Here is a 21,552-nt window from a genome sequence, read left to right on the forward strand (position 1 = left end):
CTCATTGTCCCCTCCCCATTGTCACCTCCCCTATTGTCACCCCCCCAGTGTCACCTCCCCATTGTCACCTCCCCGGTGCCACCCCCATTGTCACCTCCTCCATTGTCACCTCTCCCATTGTCACCTCTCCCATTGTCACCCCCCCAGTGTCACCTCCCCATTGTCACCTCTCCCATTGTCACCCCCCCAGTGTCACCCCCAGTGCCACCCCCATTGTCACCTCCCTATTGTCATCTCCCTGGTGTCACCTCCCCAATGTCATCTCGATGTCCCCCCAGTGTCACCTCCCCATTGTCACCTCCCCAGTGTCACCTCCCCTGTGTCACCTCCCTCATTGTCACCCGGATGTCACCCCCAGTGTCACCTCCCTGCCCTCAATGTCACCCTCATTGTCACCCCAGTGCCACTTCTCTGCCCTTAATGCCACCCTCAGTGTCACCCTCATTGTCACCCTCCTCCTCTCTCCAATGCCACCGCAGTGCCATCTCTCTGACCTCAGTGTCACCCTCAGTGTCACCCTCAGTGTCACCCTCGCTGTCACCCTTGTCTCTCCAATGCCACCCCGGTGCCACCTCTCTGACCTCAGTGTCACCCTCATTGTCACCCTCCTCCTCTCTCCAATGCCACCGCAGTGTCACCTCCCTGCCCTCAGTGTCACCCTCAGTGTCACCCTCAATGTCACCCTCATTGTCACCCTCCTCCTCTCTCCAATGCCACCCCGGTGCCACCTCTCTGACCTCAGTGTCACCCTCAATGTCTGACCTCAGTGTCACCCTCGCTGTCACCCTCAATGTCACCCTCGCTGTCACCCTCATTGTCACCCTCCTCCTCTCTCCAATGCCACCCCAGTGCCACCTCTCTGACCTCAGTGTCACCCTCAGTGTCACCCTCGCTGTCACCTTTGTCTCTCCAATGCCACCCTGGTGCCATCTCTCTGACCTCAGTGTCACCCTCATTGTCACCCTCAATGTCACCCTCGCTGTCACCCTTGTCTCTCCAATGCCACCCCGGTGCCACCTCTCTGTCTCCTGTCCCCACAGGACCCGGTGGCCTCCGGTGGCCCTGAGGGGACGCGCGGCCGGGGACAGGGACACAGACAGGGACAGGGACAAGGACAGAGACAGGGACAGGGAAAAGGACAGGGACAGGGACAGGGACAGGGACAGGGACAGGGACAGGGACAGGGACGTCCCCGCAAGCGCAAGTGCGTCAACGGCTTCATCATGTTCTGCCGCGTGAACCGGCGCGAGTACATGAGGTGACACCTGGGGACATCGGGGACATTGGGGACATCGGGGGTGTTGGGGATGCTGGGGGGATGTGGGGACGCTGGGACATCGGGGACATTGGGGTCAGCTGGGGGACACTGGGGAAATGGGGGTTATGGGGACATTGGGGACATTGGGGACATTGGGGACATCGGGGGGATGTGGGGACATTGGGGACATTGGGGGGATGTGGGGACATTGGGGGTTGTTGGGACATTGGGGTGTTGGGGACACTGGGGACTTTGGGGACATTGGGGACTTGGGGGACATTGGGGGACACTGGGGACTTCGGGGACATTGGAGGCGTTGGGGACATTGGGGATGTTGGGGACATTGGGGACACGGGGGAGTGGCTTCATCACGTTCTGCCGCGTGAACCAGCACGAGTACATGAGGTGACACCTGGGGACATCAGGGACACTGGGGGTGTTGGGGACATTGGGGACATTGGAGGCGTTGGGGACATCGGGGGGATGTGGGGACGTTGGGGACATTGGGGGGGATGTGGGGATATTGGGGGTTGTTGGGACATTGGGGTGTTGGGGACACTGGGGACTTCGGGGACATTGGAGGCGTTGGGGACATTTGGGACATTGGGGACGTTGAGGACATGTGGGGACATTGAGGGCATTGGGGACATTGGGGGGACAGTTGGGATACGGGGTGTTGGGGACAATGGGGACATTGGGGACATTGGGGACATTGGGGACATTGGGGACAATGGGGACATTGGGGACAATTGGGGGCAGTTGGGGGCATTGGGGGTGTGGAGTTATTTGGGATGTTGGGGACATTGGGGGACATTGGGGACACTTGGGGACTTTGGGGGTTATGGGGACATTGGGGATAATTGGGGGATATGGGGGTATGGGGACACTGGGGACATTGGGGACATGGAGGGGACATTGGGGACATTGGGGACACAGGGGAGTGGCTTCATCATGTTCTGCCACGTGTACGTGAGGACACACCTGGGGACATTGGGGACATCTGGGGACATTGGGGACACTGGGGACATTGGGGACACTGGGGATATGGGGACTTAGGGGACATTGGGGACTTTGGGGACATTGGGGACAGTTGGGGGACATTGGGGACATTGGGGACGTGGGGACATTGGGGACATTGGGGACACTTGGGGGTTACAGGAACATCGGGGTTATGGGGACACCTGGGGACATTTGGGGACACGGGGGGACACTGAGGTCATTGGGGACATCGGAGGCATTGGGGACACTGAGGTCATTGGGGACATCGGGAGGCATTGGGGGACACTGGGGACATTGGGGGCATGTGGAGATTTTGGGGACAGTTGGGGGCTATGGGGACATTGGGGACACTGGGGACATTGGGGACATTGGGGACATTGGGGACAGCGAGGTGCACAGGGAGGGGACAATGGAGGGGACACTGAGGGGGACACGGGGAGGACGGCGATGGGGGGGGGGGAACCTTGGGACACCTGAGGACGCTGGGGAGGTGACACGGGGGAGGTGACACGGGGGAGTTGGTGGCACTTTGGTGGCACTGAGGTGACACTGAGGTGACAGCGCCATCCCCGGCCTCACCTCCACGGCGGCCACGCGGGACCTGGCCCAGCTCTGGCGCAGCCTCAGCCCCGAGGAGCGCCGCCCCTACTGGTTCGTACTGGTTTGGACTGGTTTGGAGGGGTTTATACTGGTTTGTGCTGGTTTGTGCTGGTTTGGAGGGGTTTATACTGGTTTGGACTGGTTTATACTGGTTTGGACTGGTTCGTACTGGTTTATACTGCTTTGGATGGGTTTCGACTGCTTTGGATGGGTTTGGACTGGTTTATGCTGGTTTAGAATGGTTCATACTGGTTTGGAGGGGTTTGGCTTGTATTTTACTGGTCCATACTGGTTTATACTGGTCCGTACTGGTCCCGCAGCCGGCGCGCGCGCCGTTTCAGCCTGCAGCACGACCGGATGTACTGGTTTATACTGGTTTATACCGGTTCATGCTGGTCCGCACTGGTTTATATCAGTCCGTACCGGTCCGTACCGGTCCATACCGGTCCATACTGGTTTATACTGGTCCGCAGCCGCCGCGCGCGCCGTTTCAGCCTGCAGCACGACCGGATGTACTGGTTTATACTGGTTTATACTGGTTTATACCGGTCCATACTGGTTTATACCGGTCCATACCGGTTTATACTGGTCCATACTGGTTTATACCGGTCCATACTGGTTTATACGGGTCCATACTGGTTTATACCGGTCCATACTGGTTTATACTGGTCCGCAGCCGGCGCGCACGCCGTTTCAGCCTGCAGCACGACCGGATGTACTGGTTTATACCGGTCCATACTGGTTTATACCGGTCCATACTGGTTTATACCGGTCCATACTGGTTTATACTGGTTCATACTGGTCCGCACTGGTTTATATCAGTCCATACCGGTCTGTACCGGTCCATACTGGTTTATCCCGGTTCATACCGGTCCGTACCGGTCCCGCAGCCGCCGCGCGCGCCGTTTCAGCCTGCAGCACGACCGGATGTACTGGTTTATACCGGTCCATACTGGTTTATACCGGTCCATACTGGTTTGTACCGGTCCATACTGGTTTATACCGGTCCATACTGGTTTATACCGGTCCATACTGGTTTATACCGGTCCATACTGGTTTATACCGGTCCATACTGGTTTATACCGGTCCATACTGGTTTGTACCGGTCCATACTGGTTTGTACCAGTCCATACTGGTTTATACCGGTTCATACTGGTTTATCCCGGTTCATACCGGTCCATACTGGTCCGCAGCCGCCGCGCGCGCCGTTTCAGCCTGCAGCACGACCGGATGTACTGGTTTATACCGGTCCATACTGGTTTATACCGGTCCGTACTGGTTTATACCGGTCCATACTGGTTCATACCGGTCCATACTGGTCCATACTGGTCCGCAGCCGCCGCGCGCGCCGTTTCAGCCTGCAGCACGACCGGATGGTGCGGCCGGACCGGGGCAGCGACAGCGACGGCGACAGCGACAGCGCGGCCACGCCCCTGCGGCTGCTGCTGGCTGCGCATGCGCGGCCCGCGGCCGGCGTGTGACACCCCGGGGACAGCGTGGGGATACCTTGGGGACAACGTGGGGACAGTGCGGGGACAGCGTGGGGACAGCCTGGGGACAACGTGGGGACAGCGGGGACAGCCTGGGGACAACGTGGGGACAGCCTGGGGACACCCTGGGGACAGCCTGGGGACAGCGGGGACACCCTGGGGACAACGTGGGGACAGTGCGGGGACACCCTGGGGGACAACGTGGGGACAGCGTGGGGACAGCGTGGGGACAACATGGGGACAACGTGGGGACAGTGCGGGGACAGCCTGGGGACAACGGGGACACCTTGGGGACAGTGCGGGGACAGCCTGGGGACAGCGGGGACAACGTGGGGACAGCTTGGGGACAGCCTGGGGACAGTGGGGACAGTGCGGGGACAGCCTGGGGACAGTGCGGGGACAACGGGGACACCTTGGGGACAGCTGGGACAGCGGGAACACCTTGGGGACAGTGTGGGGACAGCTATGGACAGTGTGGGGACAGCCTGGGGACAGCTTGGGACAGCGGGGACACCCTGGGGACACCTTGGGGACACCTGGGAACAGTGTGGGGGACAGTTGGGGACAGGATGGGGACAGCCTGGTGTCCCCTCCACGGTGTTGTCCCCATCCTGGTTCTTGTCCCCCATGGTGTCCCCATCATGTCCCCGTCCCAGTTCGTGTCCCCAGTCCCTGTCCCCATCCTGGTTTTTGTCCCTGTCCCGGTCCTTGTTCCCGTCCCAGTTCGTGTCACCTTCATGTCCCCGTCCCAGTTCGTGTCCCCAGTCCTGGTTCAGGTCCTTGTCCCCATCGAATTCTGTGTCCCCATCGTGTCCCTGTCCCAGTTCTTGGCCCCATTGCATTTCTTGTCCCCATCGTGTCCCCGTCCCAGTCCCAGTCCCGAGTCCTTGTCCCCATCACGTCCCTGTCCCAGTCCGGTTCTGTCCCCATTTTAGTTCCTGTCCCCATCCTGGTCTTTGTCCCTGTCCCAGCTGGTGTCCCCATCGTGTCCCCATCGTGTCCCAGTTCCTGTCCCTGTCCCAGTTTGTGTCCCCAGTCCTAATTCAGGTCCCCATCCCAGTCTGTGTCCCCACCATGTCCCTGTCTCGGTTCTTGTCCCCATCCCAGTTCGTGTCCCCATTGAAGTCGGTGTCCCCATCGTGTCCCTGTCCCAGTTTGTGTCCCAGTTTGTGTCCCTGTCCCCATCGTGTCCCTGTCTCAGTTTATGTCCCAGTTTGTGTCCCTGTCCCCATCGTGTCCCTGTCCCAGTTTGTGTCCCTGTTCCCGTCACCATCCCTGTCCCCATCGTGGTTCTTGTCCCCACTGAAATCGATGTCCCCATTCTGGTTCCTGTCCCTGTCCCAGTTCCTGTCCCAGTTCCTGTCCCTGTCCCATTTCACGTCCCTGTCCCCATCCATGTCCCCATCGTGTCCCTGTCCCTGTCCCCATGCTGGTTCTTGTCCCGGTTCCTGTCCCCATCCCCTGTTCTTTGTCCCCATCACGTCCCTGTCCCAGTTCCTGTCCCTGTCCCAGTTGGTGTCCCCATCCCAGTCCATGTCCCCATCCCGTGTTCTTTGTCCCCATCCTGTCCCTGTCCCTGTCCCAGTTCATGTCCCCATCCCAGTTCCTGTCCCCATCCCCAGTTCTTTGTCCCCACCATGTCCCTGTTCCCACCATGTCCCCATTGGTGTCCCCATGGTGTCCCCATCCATGTCCCCATCGTGTCCCTGTCCCTGTCCCCATGCTGGTTCTTGTCCCAGTTCCTGTCTCCATCCCGTGTTCTTTGTCCCCATCATGTCCCTGTCCCCACCCTGTCCCCGTTGGTGTCCCTGTCCCTGTCCCAGTTCCTGTCCCCACGGTGTCCCTGTCCCAGTTGATGGCCCTGTCCTGGTGCTGTCCCCATCATGTCCCCATCGTGTCCCTGTCCCTGTCCCCACGGTGTCCCTGTCCCCATTGGTGTCCCCATCCCAGTTGTCACAATTGAAGTTTGTGTCCCCACGGTGTCCCTGTCTCAGTCCCTGTCCCCACGGTGTCCCCATGATGTCCCTGTCCCAGTCCCTGTCCCCACGGTGTCCCTGTCCCAGTTCCTGTCCCCACGGTGTCCCTGTCCCAGTTGGTGTCCCCACGGTGTCCCCACAGTGTCCCTGTCCCCATGGTGTCCCCATGATGTCCCTGTCTCAGTCCCTGTCCCCATTGGTGTCCCCATCCCGGTCCCTGTCCCCATCCCAGTTGTCACAATTGAAGTTTGTGTCCCCATGCTGTCCCTGTCCCAGTTCCTGTCCCCACGGTGTCCCTGTCCCAGTTGGTGTCCCTGTCCCAGTCCCTGTCCCAGTTTGTGTCCCCATGGTGTCCCCAGCCCAGTTTCTGTCCCCTTTGGTGTCCCCATCCAGGTCCTGTCCCCATCCCGGTTGTCCCCACTGAATTCAGTGTCCCCAACACGTTCCTGTCCCAGTTGGTGTCCCTGTCCCCATGGTGTCCCCACAGTGTCCCTGTCCCCATTGGTGTCCCTGTCCCAGTTGATGGCCCTGTCCTGGTGCTGTCCCCGTCATGTCCCCATCGTGTCCCTGTCCCAGTCCCAGTCCCTGTCCCCATGGTGTCCCTGTCCCAGTTCCTGTCCCCACGGTGTCCCTGTCCCAGTTGGTGTCCCTGTCCCAGTCCCTGTCCCAGTTTGTGTCCCCATGGTGTCCCCAGCCCAGTTTCTGGCCCCTTTGGTGTCCCCATCCAGGTCCTGTCCCCATCCCGGTTGTCCCCACTGAATTCAGTGTCCCCAACACGTTCCTGTCCCAGTTGGTGTCCCTGTCCCCATGGTGTCCCCACAGTGTCCCTGTCCCCATTGGTGTCCCTGTCCCAGTTGATGGCCCTGTCCTGGTGCTGTCCCCATCATGTCCCCATCGTGTCCCTGTCCCAGTCCCAGTCCCTGTCCCCACGGTGTCCCCACAGTGTCCCTGTCCCCGTGGTGTCCCCATGATGTCCCTGTCCCAGTCCCTGTCCCCACAGTGTCCCTGTCCCCACGGTGTCCCTGTCCCCATCCCAGCTGTCCCCATTGAAGTCGGTGTCCCCATGGTGTCCCCACAGTGTCCCTGTCCCCGTGGTGTCCCCAGCCCAGTCCCTGTCCCCATCCCAGTTGTCACAATTGAAGTTGGTGTCCCCATGGTGTCCCCATGATGTCCCTGTCCCCATGCTGTCCCTGTCCCCATCCCGGTTGTCCCCATTGAAGTCCCTGTCCCCATGCTGTCCCTGTCCCCATTGGTGTCCCCAACCCAGTCCCTGTCCCCATGGTGTCCCCATCCTGGTCCCTGTCCCCATCCCAGTTGTCACAATTGAAGTTTGTGTCCCCATGCTGTCCCTGTCCCAGTCCCTGTCCCCACGGTGTCCCTGTCCCCATGGTGTCCCCACGGTGTCCCAGTCCCTGTCCCCACAGTGTCCCTGTCCCCGTGGTGTCCCCAGCCCAGCCCCTGTCCCCATCCCAGTTGTCACAATTGAAGTTTGTGTCCCCATGGTGTCCCCGTCCCAGTTCCTGTCCCCACGGTGTCCCCATGATGTCCCTGTCCCCATCCCGGTTGTCCCCATTGAAGTCCCTGTCCCCATGCTGTCCCTGTCCCCATTGGTGTCCCCAACCCAGTCCCTGTCCCCATTGGTGTCCCCATGCTGTCCTTGTCCCCACAGTGTCCCTGTCCCCAATTGGTGGCCCTGTCCCCATCTCAGTCCCTGTCCCAGTTTGTCCCTATGATGTCCCCAACCCAGTCCCTGTCCCCACGGTGTCCCTGTCCCCATGGTGTCCCCACAGTGTCCCTGTCCCCGTGGTGTCCCCACAGTGTCCCTGTCCCCGTGGTGTCCCCAGCCCAGCCCCTGTCCCCATCCCAGTTGTCACAATTGAAGTTTGTGTCCCCATGATGTCCCCATCTCAGTCTCTGTCCCCACAGTGTCCCCACGGTGTCCCTGTCCCAGTTTGTGTCCCCAGGTGCCCTCTCTGGTGTCCTCCGATGTCACCGAGTGCCACATCCATCCCCGTGCCCCTGCCAATGTCCCCAGATGTCCCCTGTGCCCCCCCAATGTCCCCAGGTGTCCCTTTGATGTCCCCTGTGCCCCCCAGTGCCAGCCCCCCAATGTCCCCAATGTCCCCAACACACGGGGGGGGGGGGGGTCCCACCAGTGACAGGAGGTGACAATGGGGGGGGGATTGGGGACAATGGGGGGGGATTTGGGGACAATCTGGGGACAATGGGGGGGGGATTGGGGACAATGGGGGGGATTTGGGGACAATCGGGGGGATTTGGGGACAATTTGGGGACAACGGAGGGGATTTGGGGACAATTTGGGGACAATGGGAGGGATTTGGGGACAATTTGGGACATTTGGGGACAATGGGAGGGGCTTGGGGACAATTTGGGGGGATTTGGGGACAATTCTGAGGAATTTGGGGACACTTCAGGGATTTGGGGACAATTCTGAGGAATTTGGGGACACTGAGAGGGGATTGGGGGACAATGAGGGGATTTGGGGACAATTCTGAGGAATTTGGGGACACTGAGAGGGGATTGGGGGACAATGAGGGGATTTGGGGACAATGAGGGGATTTGGGGACAATTTGGGTACAATGAGGGGATTTGGGGACAATTTGGGGGAATTTGGGGACAATTCTGAGGAATTTGGGGACACTGAGAGGGGATTGGGGGACAATGAGGGGATTTGGGGACAATGGGAGGGATTTGGGGACAATTCTGAGGAATTTGGGGACAATGAGGGGATTTGGGGACGATTTGGGGGAATTTGGGGACACTGAGAGGGGATTTAGGGACAATTTGGGGACAATTCAGGGCATTTGGGGACAACGGGGGGGATGGCGACACTGGAAATGTCCCTTTTAGTTCCATTTTTGTCCCTTTTTGCCCCATTTTTGTCCCCTCCCCCCCCCTTGTGGCCGCCGCAGTTTTTGCCAAAATCTTTTATTGCCGCCCCTCCCCCACCCCCAAAATCCCCCCCCCAAAAAACCCCAAAAAACACCAAATAAATATCCAAGAAAATTCCGTGAAAAAAGGGGAATTTCGGGCGACTCCGGGGATTTTTGGGGGGAATTTGGGGGATTTTGGGGCTCCCCGTTATCACACGGTGATAAGGCAGCGCTGAGCCCCCGGGGGGGGCGGCTTTGGGGGGATTTTGGGGAATTTCAAAAGGAATTTTGGGGAATTTTTAGGGGCTTTGGGGGAGTTTTCGGCTGTACAAAATTTACAAAGGGGGAAAATCCCAAAAATTGGGGAAAACATAAAAAAAAAAAAATTGGGGGAAAAGTCCTAAAAATTGGGGAGGGAAAAATTCCAAAATTGGGGGGAAAGATCACAAAATTTGGAGGGGTAAATCCCAAAAATTAGGAGAGAAAATTCTAAAACTGGGGAGGGAAAAATCCCAAAAATTGGGGGGGAAATCCCAAAATTTGGAGGGAAAAATTCCAAAAATTGGGGAGGGAAAAAAATCCCAAAACTTGGGGGCGGAAAAAATCCCAAAAATTGGGGGGGAAATCCCAAAAATTGGGGAGGGAAAAATCCCAAAACATTGGGGAGAAAAATCCCAAAAATTGGAGAGAAAATCCCCAAATTGGGTGGAAAAATTTGAAAAATTGGGGTGGGGGGAAACCCTAAAATTTGGAGGGAAAAATCCCAAAATTTAGGGGAGAAAATCCCAAAATTTGGAGGAAAAAAAAATCCACATAATTTCGGGGGAAAAATCCCAAAGAATTGGGGGAAAATCCTAAAAATTGGGAGGAAAATCCCAAAATTTGGAGGGGAAAAAAATTCCAAAAATTTAGGGGGAAATCCCAAAAATTGGGGAAAAAAAAATCTCAAAAATTGGGGGGAAAAATCCTAAAAAATGGAGGGGAGAATCCCTAAAATTTGGGAATTATCCAGGGAAAAAAAAAATCTTAAAAACTGGGAGAAAACAGTAAAATTTGGGATTTATCTAGAAGGAAAAAAAAATCCCAAATTTTGGGATTTATTTAATGGGGGAAAATAGAAAAAATTGGAGGGGAAAATCCCTAAAATTTGGGATTTAGGGAAAAAATTGTAAAAATTTGGGGGAAAAAAATCCCTAAAACTTGGGATTTAGACAGGGAAACATTTTAGGGGAAGATCCCTAAAATTTGGGATTTAGGGAAAAAATTCTAAAATTTTGGGGAAAATCCCTAAAATTTGGGATTTACCTGGAGGAAAAAAAAAAATCCCCCAAATTTGGGATTTTTCCGATGGAGGAAAATATGAAAAAATTGGGGGGAAAATTCCTAAAAATTGGGAAAAAAAATCCCAAAAATTTGGGGGAAAAATTCCCCAAATTTGTCCTAAATTTAAGGGGGGGAGGGGACAGAGCCCTTCAGCCCCTGGGGACAGGTGACAATGGCAGGTGCCACCCCAGGTGTGCCCAGGTGCCACCAGGTGTGCCCAGGTGCCAGCTCAGGTGTGCCCAGGTGCCAGCTCAGGTGTGCCCAGGTGCCACCAAACCTGTCCAGGTGCCACCAGGTGTGCCCAGGTGCCACCCCAGGTGTGCCCAGGTGCCACCAAACCTGTCCAGGTGCCACCAAACCTGTCCAGGTGCCACCAGGTGTGCCCAGGTGCCACCTCAGGTGTGCCCAGGTGCCACCAAACCTGTCCAGGTGCCACCAAACCTGTCCAGGTGCCACCAGATGTGCCCAGGTGCCACCAAACCTGCCCAGGTGCCACCTCAGGTGTGCCCCGGTGCCACCAGGTGTGCCCAGGTGTGCCCAGGTGTGCCCCGGTGCCACTGACACACTGCCACAACCTCCTGTCCTGTCCTGGCCTTGTCCCCAGGTGCCACCAGGTGTGTCCAGCTGTCCCCAGGTGCCACCAGGTGAGTTCCCAGTGAGTGCCCAGCTGGCTCCAGGTGTGCCCAGGCGCCACCAGGTGTCTCCAGGTGTGCCCAGGTGAGTTCCCAGCTGCCACCAGGTGTGCCCAGGTGTCCTGTCGCCGTCCCCAGGTGTGCCCAGGTGCCACCAGGTGAGTTCCCAGCTGTTCCCAGGTATGTCCAGCTGTCCCCAGCTGCCACCAGGTGTGCCCAGGTGTCCTGTGGCTGTGCCCAGGAGTGCCCAGGTGTGCCCAGGTGTCCTGTGGCTGTGCCCAGGTGTGCCCAGGTGCCACCAGGTGAGTTCCCAGCTGCCACCAGGTGTGCCCAGGTGTCCTGTGGCTGTGCCCAGGTGTGCCCAGGTGTCCCGTGGCCGTGCCCAGGTGTGCCCAGGTGTGCCCAGGAGTCCCGTGGCCGTGCCCAGGTGTCCTGTCACTGTCCCCAGGTGTGCCGTGGCCGTGCCCAGGTGTGCCCAGGTGTGCCCAGGTGCGTCAGACGAACACCTTGGCCAGGGCGTCGGCGCCGGCGCTGGCGCTGAGGGCGCGGCGGGGGTGGAAGGCCACGGCCAGCACGGCCTCGTGGTGCTTGCGGCGATGGGCGGGGAGCTCCTGCACGCAGGTGCGGTCCGACAGGTGCCACAGGCGGAGAGAGCAGTCGTGACCTGGGGGGACAAAGGGACACAGGTGACACAGGGACACAGGTGACACAGGTGACACACAGGTGAGGGACAGCTCCTGCACACAGGTGCGGTCGGACAGGTGCCAGAGCCGCAGGGAGCAGTCGTGACCTGGGGGGACACAAAGGGACACAGGTGACACAGGTGAGACAGGGGACACACAGGTGACACAGGTGACACACAGGTGAGGGACAGCTCCTGCACGCAGGTGCGGTCGGACAGGTGCCACAGGCGCAGGGAGCAGTCGTGACCTGGGGGGACACAGAGAGGGGACACAGGTGACACAGGTGAGACAGGGGACACACAGGTGACACAGGTGACACAGGGACACAGGTAACTCCTGCACACAGGTGTGGTCGGACAGGTACCACAGGCGGAGAGAGGAGTCGTGACCTGGGGACAGAGAGAGGGGACACAGGTGACACAGGGGACACAGGTGACACAGGGGACACAGGTGACACAGGTGAGATCACACACAGGTGACACAGGTGACACACAGGTGAGGGACAGCTCCTGCACACAGGTGTGCTCACACAGGTGCCAGAGCCGCAGGGAGCGGTCGTGACCTGGGGACAGAGAGAGGGGACACAGGTGACACAGGGGACACAGGGGACACAGGTGAGATCACACACAGGTGACACAGGTGAGGGACAGCTCCTGCACACAGGTGTGGTCAGACAGATGCCACAGGCGGAGAGAGCAGTCGTGACCTGGGGGGACACAAAAGGACACAGGTGACACAGGGGACACAGGGGACACACAGGGGACACAGGTGACACAGGTGACACAGGGACACAGGTGACACAGGTGACACAGGGGACACAGGTAACTCCTGCACACAGGTGCGGTCGGACAGGTGCCACAGACGGAGAGAGCAGTCGTGACCTGGGGACAGCTAGAGGGGACAGGTGAGATCACACACAGGTGACACAGGTGACACACAGGTGAGGGACAGCTCCTGCACGCAGGTGCGGTCGGACAGGTGCCACAGGTGGAGAGAGCAGTCGTGACCTGGGGGGACAAAGGGACACAGGTGACACAGGGACACAGGGACACAGGTGACACAGGTGAGGGGACACAGGTGACACAGGGGACACAGGTGACACAGGGACACAGGTGAGGGACAGCTCCTGCACACAGGTGTGCTCACACAGGTGCCACAGGAGGAGGGAACAGTCGTGACCTGGGGGGACACAGAGAGGGACAGGTGAGGGGACACACAGGTGACACAGGTAAGATCACACACAGGTGACACAGGGGACACAGGTGACACAGGTGAGATCACACACAGGTGACACAGGTGAGATCACACACAGGTGACACAGGTGACACACAGGTGACACACAGGTGACACAGGTGACACACAGGTGAGGGACAGCTCCTGCACGCAGGTGTGCTCACACAGGTGCCAGAGCCGCAGGGAGCAGTCGTGACCTGGGGACAGAGAGGACAGAGGGGGGACACACCTGGGGACACACCTGGGGACACACCTGGGGACACACCTGGGGACACCGGGACAGGTGACAATGACAGCGGTCACTCAGGGTCACTCACTGGTCACTCAGCACTCGGCAGTCACTCATTGGTCACTCAGTGGTCATTGGTCACTCAGTGGTCACTCATTGTCACCCATCGGTCACCCATTGGTCAGTGGTCACCCATTGGTCACCCATTGGTCACTCAGTGGTCACTCAGCACCCATTGGTCAGTGGTCACCCATTGGTCAACCATTGGTCACTCAGTGGTCACTCAGCACCCATTGGTCAGTGGTCACCCATCGGTCCCCCATTGGTCACTCATTGGTTATTGGTCACCCATTGGTCACTCAGCACCCATTGGTCACCCATCGGTCACTCAGGGTCACTCACTGGTCACCCATTGGTCAGTGGTCACCCATTGGTCAGTGGTCACCCATCGGTCCCCCATTGGTCACTCATCGGTTATTGGTCACCCATTGGTCACTCGGCACCCATCGGTCACCCATCGGTCACTCAGGGTCGCTCACTGGTCACCCATTGGTCACCCAGTGGTCACTCAGTGGTCAGTGGTCACTCAGGGTCACTCAGTGGTCACTCAGTGGTCACCCATTGGTCAGTGGTCAGTGGTCAGTGGTCACTCAGTGGTCACCCATTGGTCAGTGGTCACCCATTGGTCAGTGGTCAGTGGTCACTCAGTGGTCACTCGGTGGTCACTCGGTCAACTCAGCGGTCAGTGGTCACTCAGTGGTCACTCAGTGGTCAGTGGTCACCCATTGGTCAGTGGTCACTCAGTGGTCAGTGGTCAGTGGTCAGTGGTCACTCAGTGGTCCCCCATTGGTCAGTGGTCAGTGGTCACTCAGGGTCACTCAGTGGTCAGTGGTCAGTGGTCTCTCAGTGGTCACTCAGTGGTCACCCAGTGGTCACCCAGTGATCAGTGGTCCCCCATTGGTCACCCAGTGGTCGGTGGTCCCCCAGTGGTCACTCAGTGGTCACTCAGTGGTCAGTGGTCTCTCAGTGGTCACTCAGTGGTCACTCAGCGGTCAGTGGTCACTCAGTGGTCACCCATTGGTCAGTGGTCACCCATTGGTCACCCATTGGTCAGTGGTGACTCAGCGGTCACTCAGTGGTCAGTGGTCACTCAGCGGTCAGTGGTCAGTGGTCACTCAGGGTCACTCAGCGGTCACTCAGGGGTCACTCAGTGGTCACTCAGCGGTCAGTGGTCACTCAGTGGTCACTCAGCGGTCACTCAGGGGTCACTCAGTGGTCACTCAGCGGTCAGTGGTCACTCAGGGTCACTCAGCGGTCACTCAGGGGTCACTCAGTGGTCACTCAGCGGTCAGTGGTCACTCAGTGGTCAGTGGTCACAGCGGTCAGTGGTCACTCAGTGGTCAGTGGTCACTCAGCAGTCACTCAGTGGTCACTCAGCGGTCACTCAGGGGTCACCCATTGGTCACTGAGGGTCACTCAGCGGTCACTCAGCGGTCAGTGGTCAGTGGTCACTCAGGGTCACTCAGCGGTCAGTGGTCATTCAGCGGTCAGCGGTCAGTGGTCACCCATTGGTCACCCATTGGTCCCCCATTGGTCACTCAGCGGTCAGTGGTCAGTGGTCACTCGTTGGTCACTCAGCGGTCACTCAGGGTCACCCATTGGTCAGTGGTCACTCGTTGGTCCCCCATTGGTCACTCACTGCCGGACAGCAGGAAGGCTCCGCTGGGGTCCAGGGCCAGGCAGGTGACGGCGTCCAGGTGAGCGACCACGGAGTGCACCAGCGCACCTGGGGGGGGGGGCACACAATAATCACACTAATTACCCCTAATGACCCCCTAATGACCCCATCTGACCCCTAATTACACACAATAATTACACTAATTACCCCTAATGATCCCATCTGACCCCTAATTGCACAGAATAATTACCCCCTAATGACCCCATCTGACCCCTAATTGCACCTAATTACCCCAATTACCCCTAATGACCCCATCTGACCCCTAATTACACACAATAATTACACTAATTACCCCTAATGATCCCATCTGACCCCTAATTGCACAGAATAATTACCCCCTAATGACCCCATCTGACCCCTAATTGCACCTAATTACCCCAATTACCCCTAATGACCCCATCTGACCCCTAATTGCACCTCATTACCCCCTAATGACCCCATCTGACCCCTAATTACACAGAATAATTACCCCAATTACCCCTAATGACCCCATCTGACCCCTAATTGCACCTAATTACCCCAATTACCCCTAATGACCCCATCTGACCCCTAATTGCACCTCATTACCCTAATTACCCCCTAATGACCCCATCTGACCCCTAATTGCACCTAATTACCCCCTAATGACCCCCTAATGACCCCATCTGACCCCTAATTGCACCTAATTACCCCCTAATGACCCCCTAATGACCCCATCTGACCCCTAATTACACAGAATAATTACCCTGTAATTACCCCCAATGACCCTGTAATTACCCCCAACGACTCCCTAATTACCCCAATGACGCCCTAATTACTCCTAATGACCGCCTAATTCCCTAATGGCCCTAATTACTCCCCTCATTACCATACTTACCCCCTAATGACCCTAATGACCCTCTAATTACCCCAAATCACCCCCTAATTACCCTAACGACCCCCCCATCACCCTAATTACCCCCTAATTATCCCCCCTAATTACCCTAATGACCCTCTAATTACCCCCTAATTACCCTAACGACCCCCCTCATCACCCTAATTACCCCCTAATTATCCCCCCCTAATTACCCTAATGACCCCTGATAGCTCCTATCTATCACCTAATGACACCCAATTACTCCCTAATTATCCCCTAATGAGCCCATAATTACCCTCTAACGGGTAATTATTACCCTAATTACCCCAAGCACGCTCTGATGCCCCTCTGGCGGCCCCTAATTACCCTAATTACCCCAATTACCCCTCACCGGTGCGGGTGTCCAGGTAGCGGCCCCTAATTACCCTAATTAGCCCTCACCGGTGCGGGTGTCCAGGTAGCGGCCCCTAATTACCCTAATTAGCCCTCACCGGTGCGGGTGTCCAGGTAGCGGCCCCTAATTACCCTAATTACCCTAATTACCCTAATTAGCCCTCACCGGTGCGGGTGTCCAGGTAGCGGATGGCGCGGTCGTCGCCGGCTGTGATGGCGAGCGGCTGCGAGGGGTGGGCGAGCACCTGGTTCACCTGCGCACCTGCGGGGACACCTGAGAGTGACACCTGGGGACATTGGGGACACCTGGGGACACCTGGGGACATTGGGGACACCTGGGGACATTGGGGACACCTGAGAGTGACACCTGGGGACATTGGGGACATTGGGGACACCTGGGGACACCTGAGGGGTGGGCGAGCACCTGGTTCACCTGGGCACGGCCACCTGCGGGGACATTGGGGACACTGGGGACATCTGGGGACACTGGGGACACCTGAGAGTGACCACCTGGTTCACCTGGGCATGGCCACCTGCGGGGACACGGGGACATTGGGGACACCTGGGGACATTGGGGACACCTGGTTCACCTGGGTGCGGCCACCTGCGGGGACAGCAGGGACATTGAGTGGGTTCAGGTGACCCTTGGGGACATGGGGGGGGTTCAGGTGATCTCAGGTGGCCCTTGGGGACATTGAGGGCTTCAGGTGGCTCCAGGTGATCTCAGGTGACCCTTGGGGACATTCAGGGGGGTTCAGGTGACCCTTGGGGACATTGAGGGCTTCAGGTGGCTCCAGGTGACCCTTGGGGACATTCAGGGGGGTTCAGGTGGCTCCAGGTGGCCCTTGGGGACATGGGGGGGGTTCTCAGGTGACCCTTGGGGACATCAGGGGGTTCAGGTGGCTCCAGGTGGCCCTTGGGGACATGGGGGGGGTTCAGGTGGCCCTTGGGGACATCGGGGGGGTTCAGGTGGCTCCAGGTGACCCTTGGGGACATGGGGGGGGTTCAGGTGGCTCCAGGTGACTCTTGGGGACATTGAGTGGGTTCAGGTGACCCTTGGGGACATTCAGGGGGTTCAGGTGATCCCAGGTGGCCCTTGGGGACATGGGGGGGGGTTCAGGTGGCCCCAGGTGGCCCTTGGGGACATTCAGGGGGTTCAGGTGGCCCTTGGGGACATTCAGGGGGGTTCAGGTGACCCTTGGGGACATTCAGGGGGGTTCAGGTGGCTCCAGGTGACCCTTGGGGACATTGGGGACATGGGGGGGGGTTCAGGTGGCTCCAGGTGGCCCTTGGGGACATGGGGGGGGTTCAGGTGATCCCAGGTGGCCCTTGGGGACATTCAGGTGATCTCAGGTGACCCTTGGGGACATCGGGGGGGTTCAGGTGATCCCAGGTGGCCCTTGGGGACATGGGGGGGGTGTCACTCACCGCCGTTTGGGGACACCAGCGTGGCCTTGGTGGCCTCGATGTCGTAGAGGACGGTGGCACCGGAGCGGAACCCGGCCACGAGCTGGGCGGGCTGGGAGGGGACAAAGGCCACCGAGGTGGGGACACCGTGATCTGAAATGGAGACAGGTGAGGGACAGGTGAGGGACAGGTGAGGGACAGGGACAAAGGCCACCGAGGTGGGGACACCGTGATCTGAAACAGGGACAGGTGAGGGACAGGTGAGGGACAGGTGAGGGACAGGTGTGACACAGCTGGGGACAAAGGCCACCGAGGTGGGGACACCGTGATCTGAAATGGAGACAGGTGAGGGACAGGTGTGACACCTGTGCAGGTGTGACACAGCTGGGAGGGGACAAAGGCCACTGACGTGGGGACACCGTGATCTGAAACAGGGACAGGTGAGACAGGTGTGACACCTGTGCAGGTGTGACACAAACGCCACTGAGGTGGGGACACCGTGATCTGAAACAGGTGAGGAACAGGTGAGGGACAGGTGTGTGTGACACAGGGACAAATGCCACCAACGTGGGGACACCGTGATCTGAAATGGAGACAGGTGTGACACCTGTGCAGGTGTGACACAAACGCCATCGGCGTGGGGACACCGAGATCTGAAACAGGTGAGGGGACAGGTGAGGGACAGGTGTGACACAGGGACAAATGCCACCGATGTGAGGACACCGTGATCTGAAACCAACAGGTGAGGGGACAGGTGAGGGACAGGTGTGACACCAAGGCCACCGATGTGGGGACACCGTGATCTGAAACAGGTGAGAGACAGATGTGACACCTGCGCAGGTGTGACACAAACGCCACCAAGGTGGGGACACCGTGATCTGAAACAGGTGAGGAACAGGTCAGAGACAGGTGTGACACCTGTCCAGGTGTGACACAGCTGGGAAGGGACAAAGGCCACCGGCGTGGGGACACCGTGATCTCAAACAGGTGAGGGGACAGGTGAGGGACAGGTGTGATACAAACGCCACCGAGGTGGGGACACCGTGATCTGAAACAGGTGAGGAACAGGTGAGGGACAGGTGTGTGTGACACTGGGGACAAACGCCACCGAGGTGGGGACACCGTGATCTGAAATGGAGACAGGTGTGACACCTGTGCAGGTGTGACACAAACGCCACCGACGTGGGGACACCGTGATCTGAAACAGGTGAGGGGACAGGTGAGGGACAGGTGTGTGTGACACTGGGGACAAATGCCACCGATGTGAGGACACCGTGATCTGAAACCAACAGGTGAGGGGACAGGTGAGGGACAGGTGTGACACCAAGGCCACCGATGTGGGGACACCGTGATCTGAAACAGGTGAGGAACAGGTCAGAGACAGGTGTGACACCTGTGCAGGTGTGACACAGCTGGGAAGGGACAAAGGCCACTGACGTGGGGACACCGTGATCTCAAACAGGTGAGGGGATAGGTGAGGGACAGGTGTGACACAAACGCCTTCGGTGTGGGGACACCGTGATCTGAAACAGGGACAGGTGAGACAGGTGTGACACCTGTGCAGGTGTGACACAAACGCCTTCGGCGTGGGGACACCGAGATCTGAAACAGGTGAGGGGACAGGTGAGGGACAGGTGTGTGTGACACTGCGGACAAAGGCCACCGACGTGGGGACACCGTGATCTGACACAGGTGAGGAACAGGTGAGGGACAGGTGTGTGTGACACTGGGGACAAACGCCACCGAGGTGGGGACACCGTGATCTGACACGGGGACAGGTGTGACACCTGCGCAGGTGTGACACAAACGCCACCGAGGTGGGGACACCGTGATCTGACACGGGGACAGGTGTGACACCTGCGCAGGTGCGTCCCCCCAGGTGCGTCCCCGGCGCTCACCTTGGTGCCCGTCGAGCACGCTCAGGCAGGTGCCCGTGACGGTGCCCCCCCGGCCGGCGGCGCTGCCGTCCCCGCCGCGCGGGTCCCAGAGGCGCACGGTGCCGTCGGCCGAGCACGACGCCAGGTGACGCCCGGTGACATCGAAGGCCAGCGCCCAGACGGCGTCAGAGTGACCGTCCAGGAAGCCCCGGAGCACGCGCGGGTCTGGGGACAGGGAGGGGACAGTGAGGGGACACTGAGGGGACACTGGGGACACTGGGGGGACACTGGGGGGATTGGGGATATTGGGGACAGTGAGGGGACAGTGAGGGGACAGTGGGGACACTGGGGACATTGGGGACACTGGGGACACTGGGGACATTAGCGACAGTGAGGGGACACTGGGGACACCAGGGACACTGGGGACACTGGGGACATTGGGGGGATTGGGGACACTGGGGACAGTGAGGGGACATTGGGGGGATTGGGGACACTGGGGACATTGGGGACATTGGGGACACTGGGGGGATTGGGGACACCAGGGACACCAGGGACATTGGGGACATTGGGGACATTGGGGACAGTGAGGGGACACTGGGGACACTGGGTACAATGAGGGGACATTGGGGACAGCCAGGGGACACTGGGGACAATGAGGGGACATTGGGGACAGCCAGGGGACAGTGAGGGGACACTGGGGACATTGGGGACATCAGGGGTGTTGGGGACATTGGGGACACTGGGGACAGTGGGGACAATGAGGGGACACTGGGGACATGGGGGACATTGAGGACACTGGGGACACTGGGGATATTGGGGGCATTGGGGACTTTGGAGGAGTTGGGGACATTGGGGACACTGGGGTGGCATTGTCCCCATGTCCCCAAGTGCCACTGTGGCCATCGAGGAAGCCCCGGAGCACCCACGGGTCTGGGGACAGTGAGGGGACAGTGAGGGGACACTGGGGACACTGGGGACACTGGGGGGATTGGGGACATTGGGGACACTGGGGACACTGGGGACACTGAGGGGACACTGGGGACATTGGGGGGATTGGGGACATTGGGGACATTGGGGACAGTGAGGGGACACTGGGGACATCCAGGGGACATTGGGGACATTGAGGACATTGGGGACATTGGGGACAATGAGGGGACACCGGGGACACTGGGGACATTGGGGACTTTGGGGGTGTTGGGGACATTGGGGACAGCGGGGACATTGGGGACATTGGGGTGTTGGGGACACTGGGGACATCCAGGGGACACTGGGGACATTGGGGACAGTGGGGACAGCACTGTCCCCATGTCCCCGGGTGCCACCACACCCCAGTGCCCCCATGTCTCCAAGTGTCCCTAATATCCCCAGGTGTCCCCAGTGTCCCTGATGTCCCTGATGTCCCCAATGTCCCCAGTGTCCCCAGTGTCCCCAATGTCCCTGATGTCCCCAGTGTCCCAAATGTCCCCAAGTGTCCCCAATGTCCCCACTGTCCCCAGTGTCCCCAATGTCCCCAATGTCCCCACTGTCCCCACTGTCCCCACTGTCCCCACTGTCCCCAGTGTCCCCAGTGTCCCCAGGTGTCCCCGGTGTCCCCACTGTCCCCAGTGTCCCCAGGTGTCCCCACTGTCCCCAGTGTCCTCAGGTGTCCCCACTGTCCCCAGTGTCCTCAGGTGTCCCCACTGTCCCCAATGTCCCCAGTGTCCCCAGTGTCCCCAGTGTCCCCGGTGTCCCCTCAATGTCCCCAAGTGTCCCCAGTGTCCCCACCCACCGTAGCCGCCGTAGGGGTCGCTGTCCAGCCCCGGGAGGCGCCAGCAGCGAATCCGCGCGTCCACGCCGGCGCTGCAGCACAGCCCGGTGACACCGATGTCACCCGCGTCACCTCCCGTGTCACCCGGCGCCACCGCCACCGCCAGCACCGGGCCCCTGAGGGACAGAAACCACACCGGGGTCACCAGTGTCACCTGTGTCACCTGTGCCACCTGCTG

At 59.0% G+C, this 21,552-nt stretch overlaps 1 protein-coding gene across 1 annotated transcript in view; it reads right to left on the reverse strand.

The window, feature by feature from the left end:
- Positions 1-11,180: 11,180 nt before the first annotated feature.
- LOC134433134 (striatin-4-like) overlaps positions 11,181-21,552 on the reverse strand; it is a 29,819-nt gene continuing 19,447 nt past the window's right edge. Inside the window, exons 12-17 of the mRNA XM_063182017.1 lie at positions 21,336-21,490; positions 19,589-19,792; positions 17,712-17,843; positions 16,450-16,545; positions 15,017-15,103; positions 11,181-11,836 (exon numbers count right to left, since the gene is read on the reverse strand). Of these exons, the coding sequence (XP_063038087.1) occupies positions 11,667-11,836; positions 15,017-15,103; positions 16,450-16,545; positions 17,712-17,843; positions 19,589-19,792; positions 21,336-21,490 (844 nt within the window). The 3' untranslated portion in view covers positions 11,181-11,666. The remainder of the gene's footprint in view (positions 11,837-15,016; positions 15,104-16,449; positions 16,546-17,711; positions 17,844-19,588; positions 19,793-21,335; positions 21,491-21,552) is intronic.

Source organism: Melospiza melodia, unplaced genomic scaffold (assembly GCF_035770615.1).
Source record: "Melospiza melodia melodia isolate bMelMel2 unplaced genomic scaffold, bMelMel2.pri scaffold_140, whole genome shotgun sequence".
Classification (NCBI taxonomy): Eukaryota; Metazoa; Chordata; class Aves; order Passeriformes; family Passerellidae; genus Melospiza; species Melospiza melodia.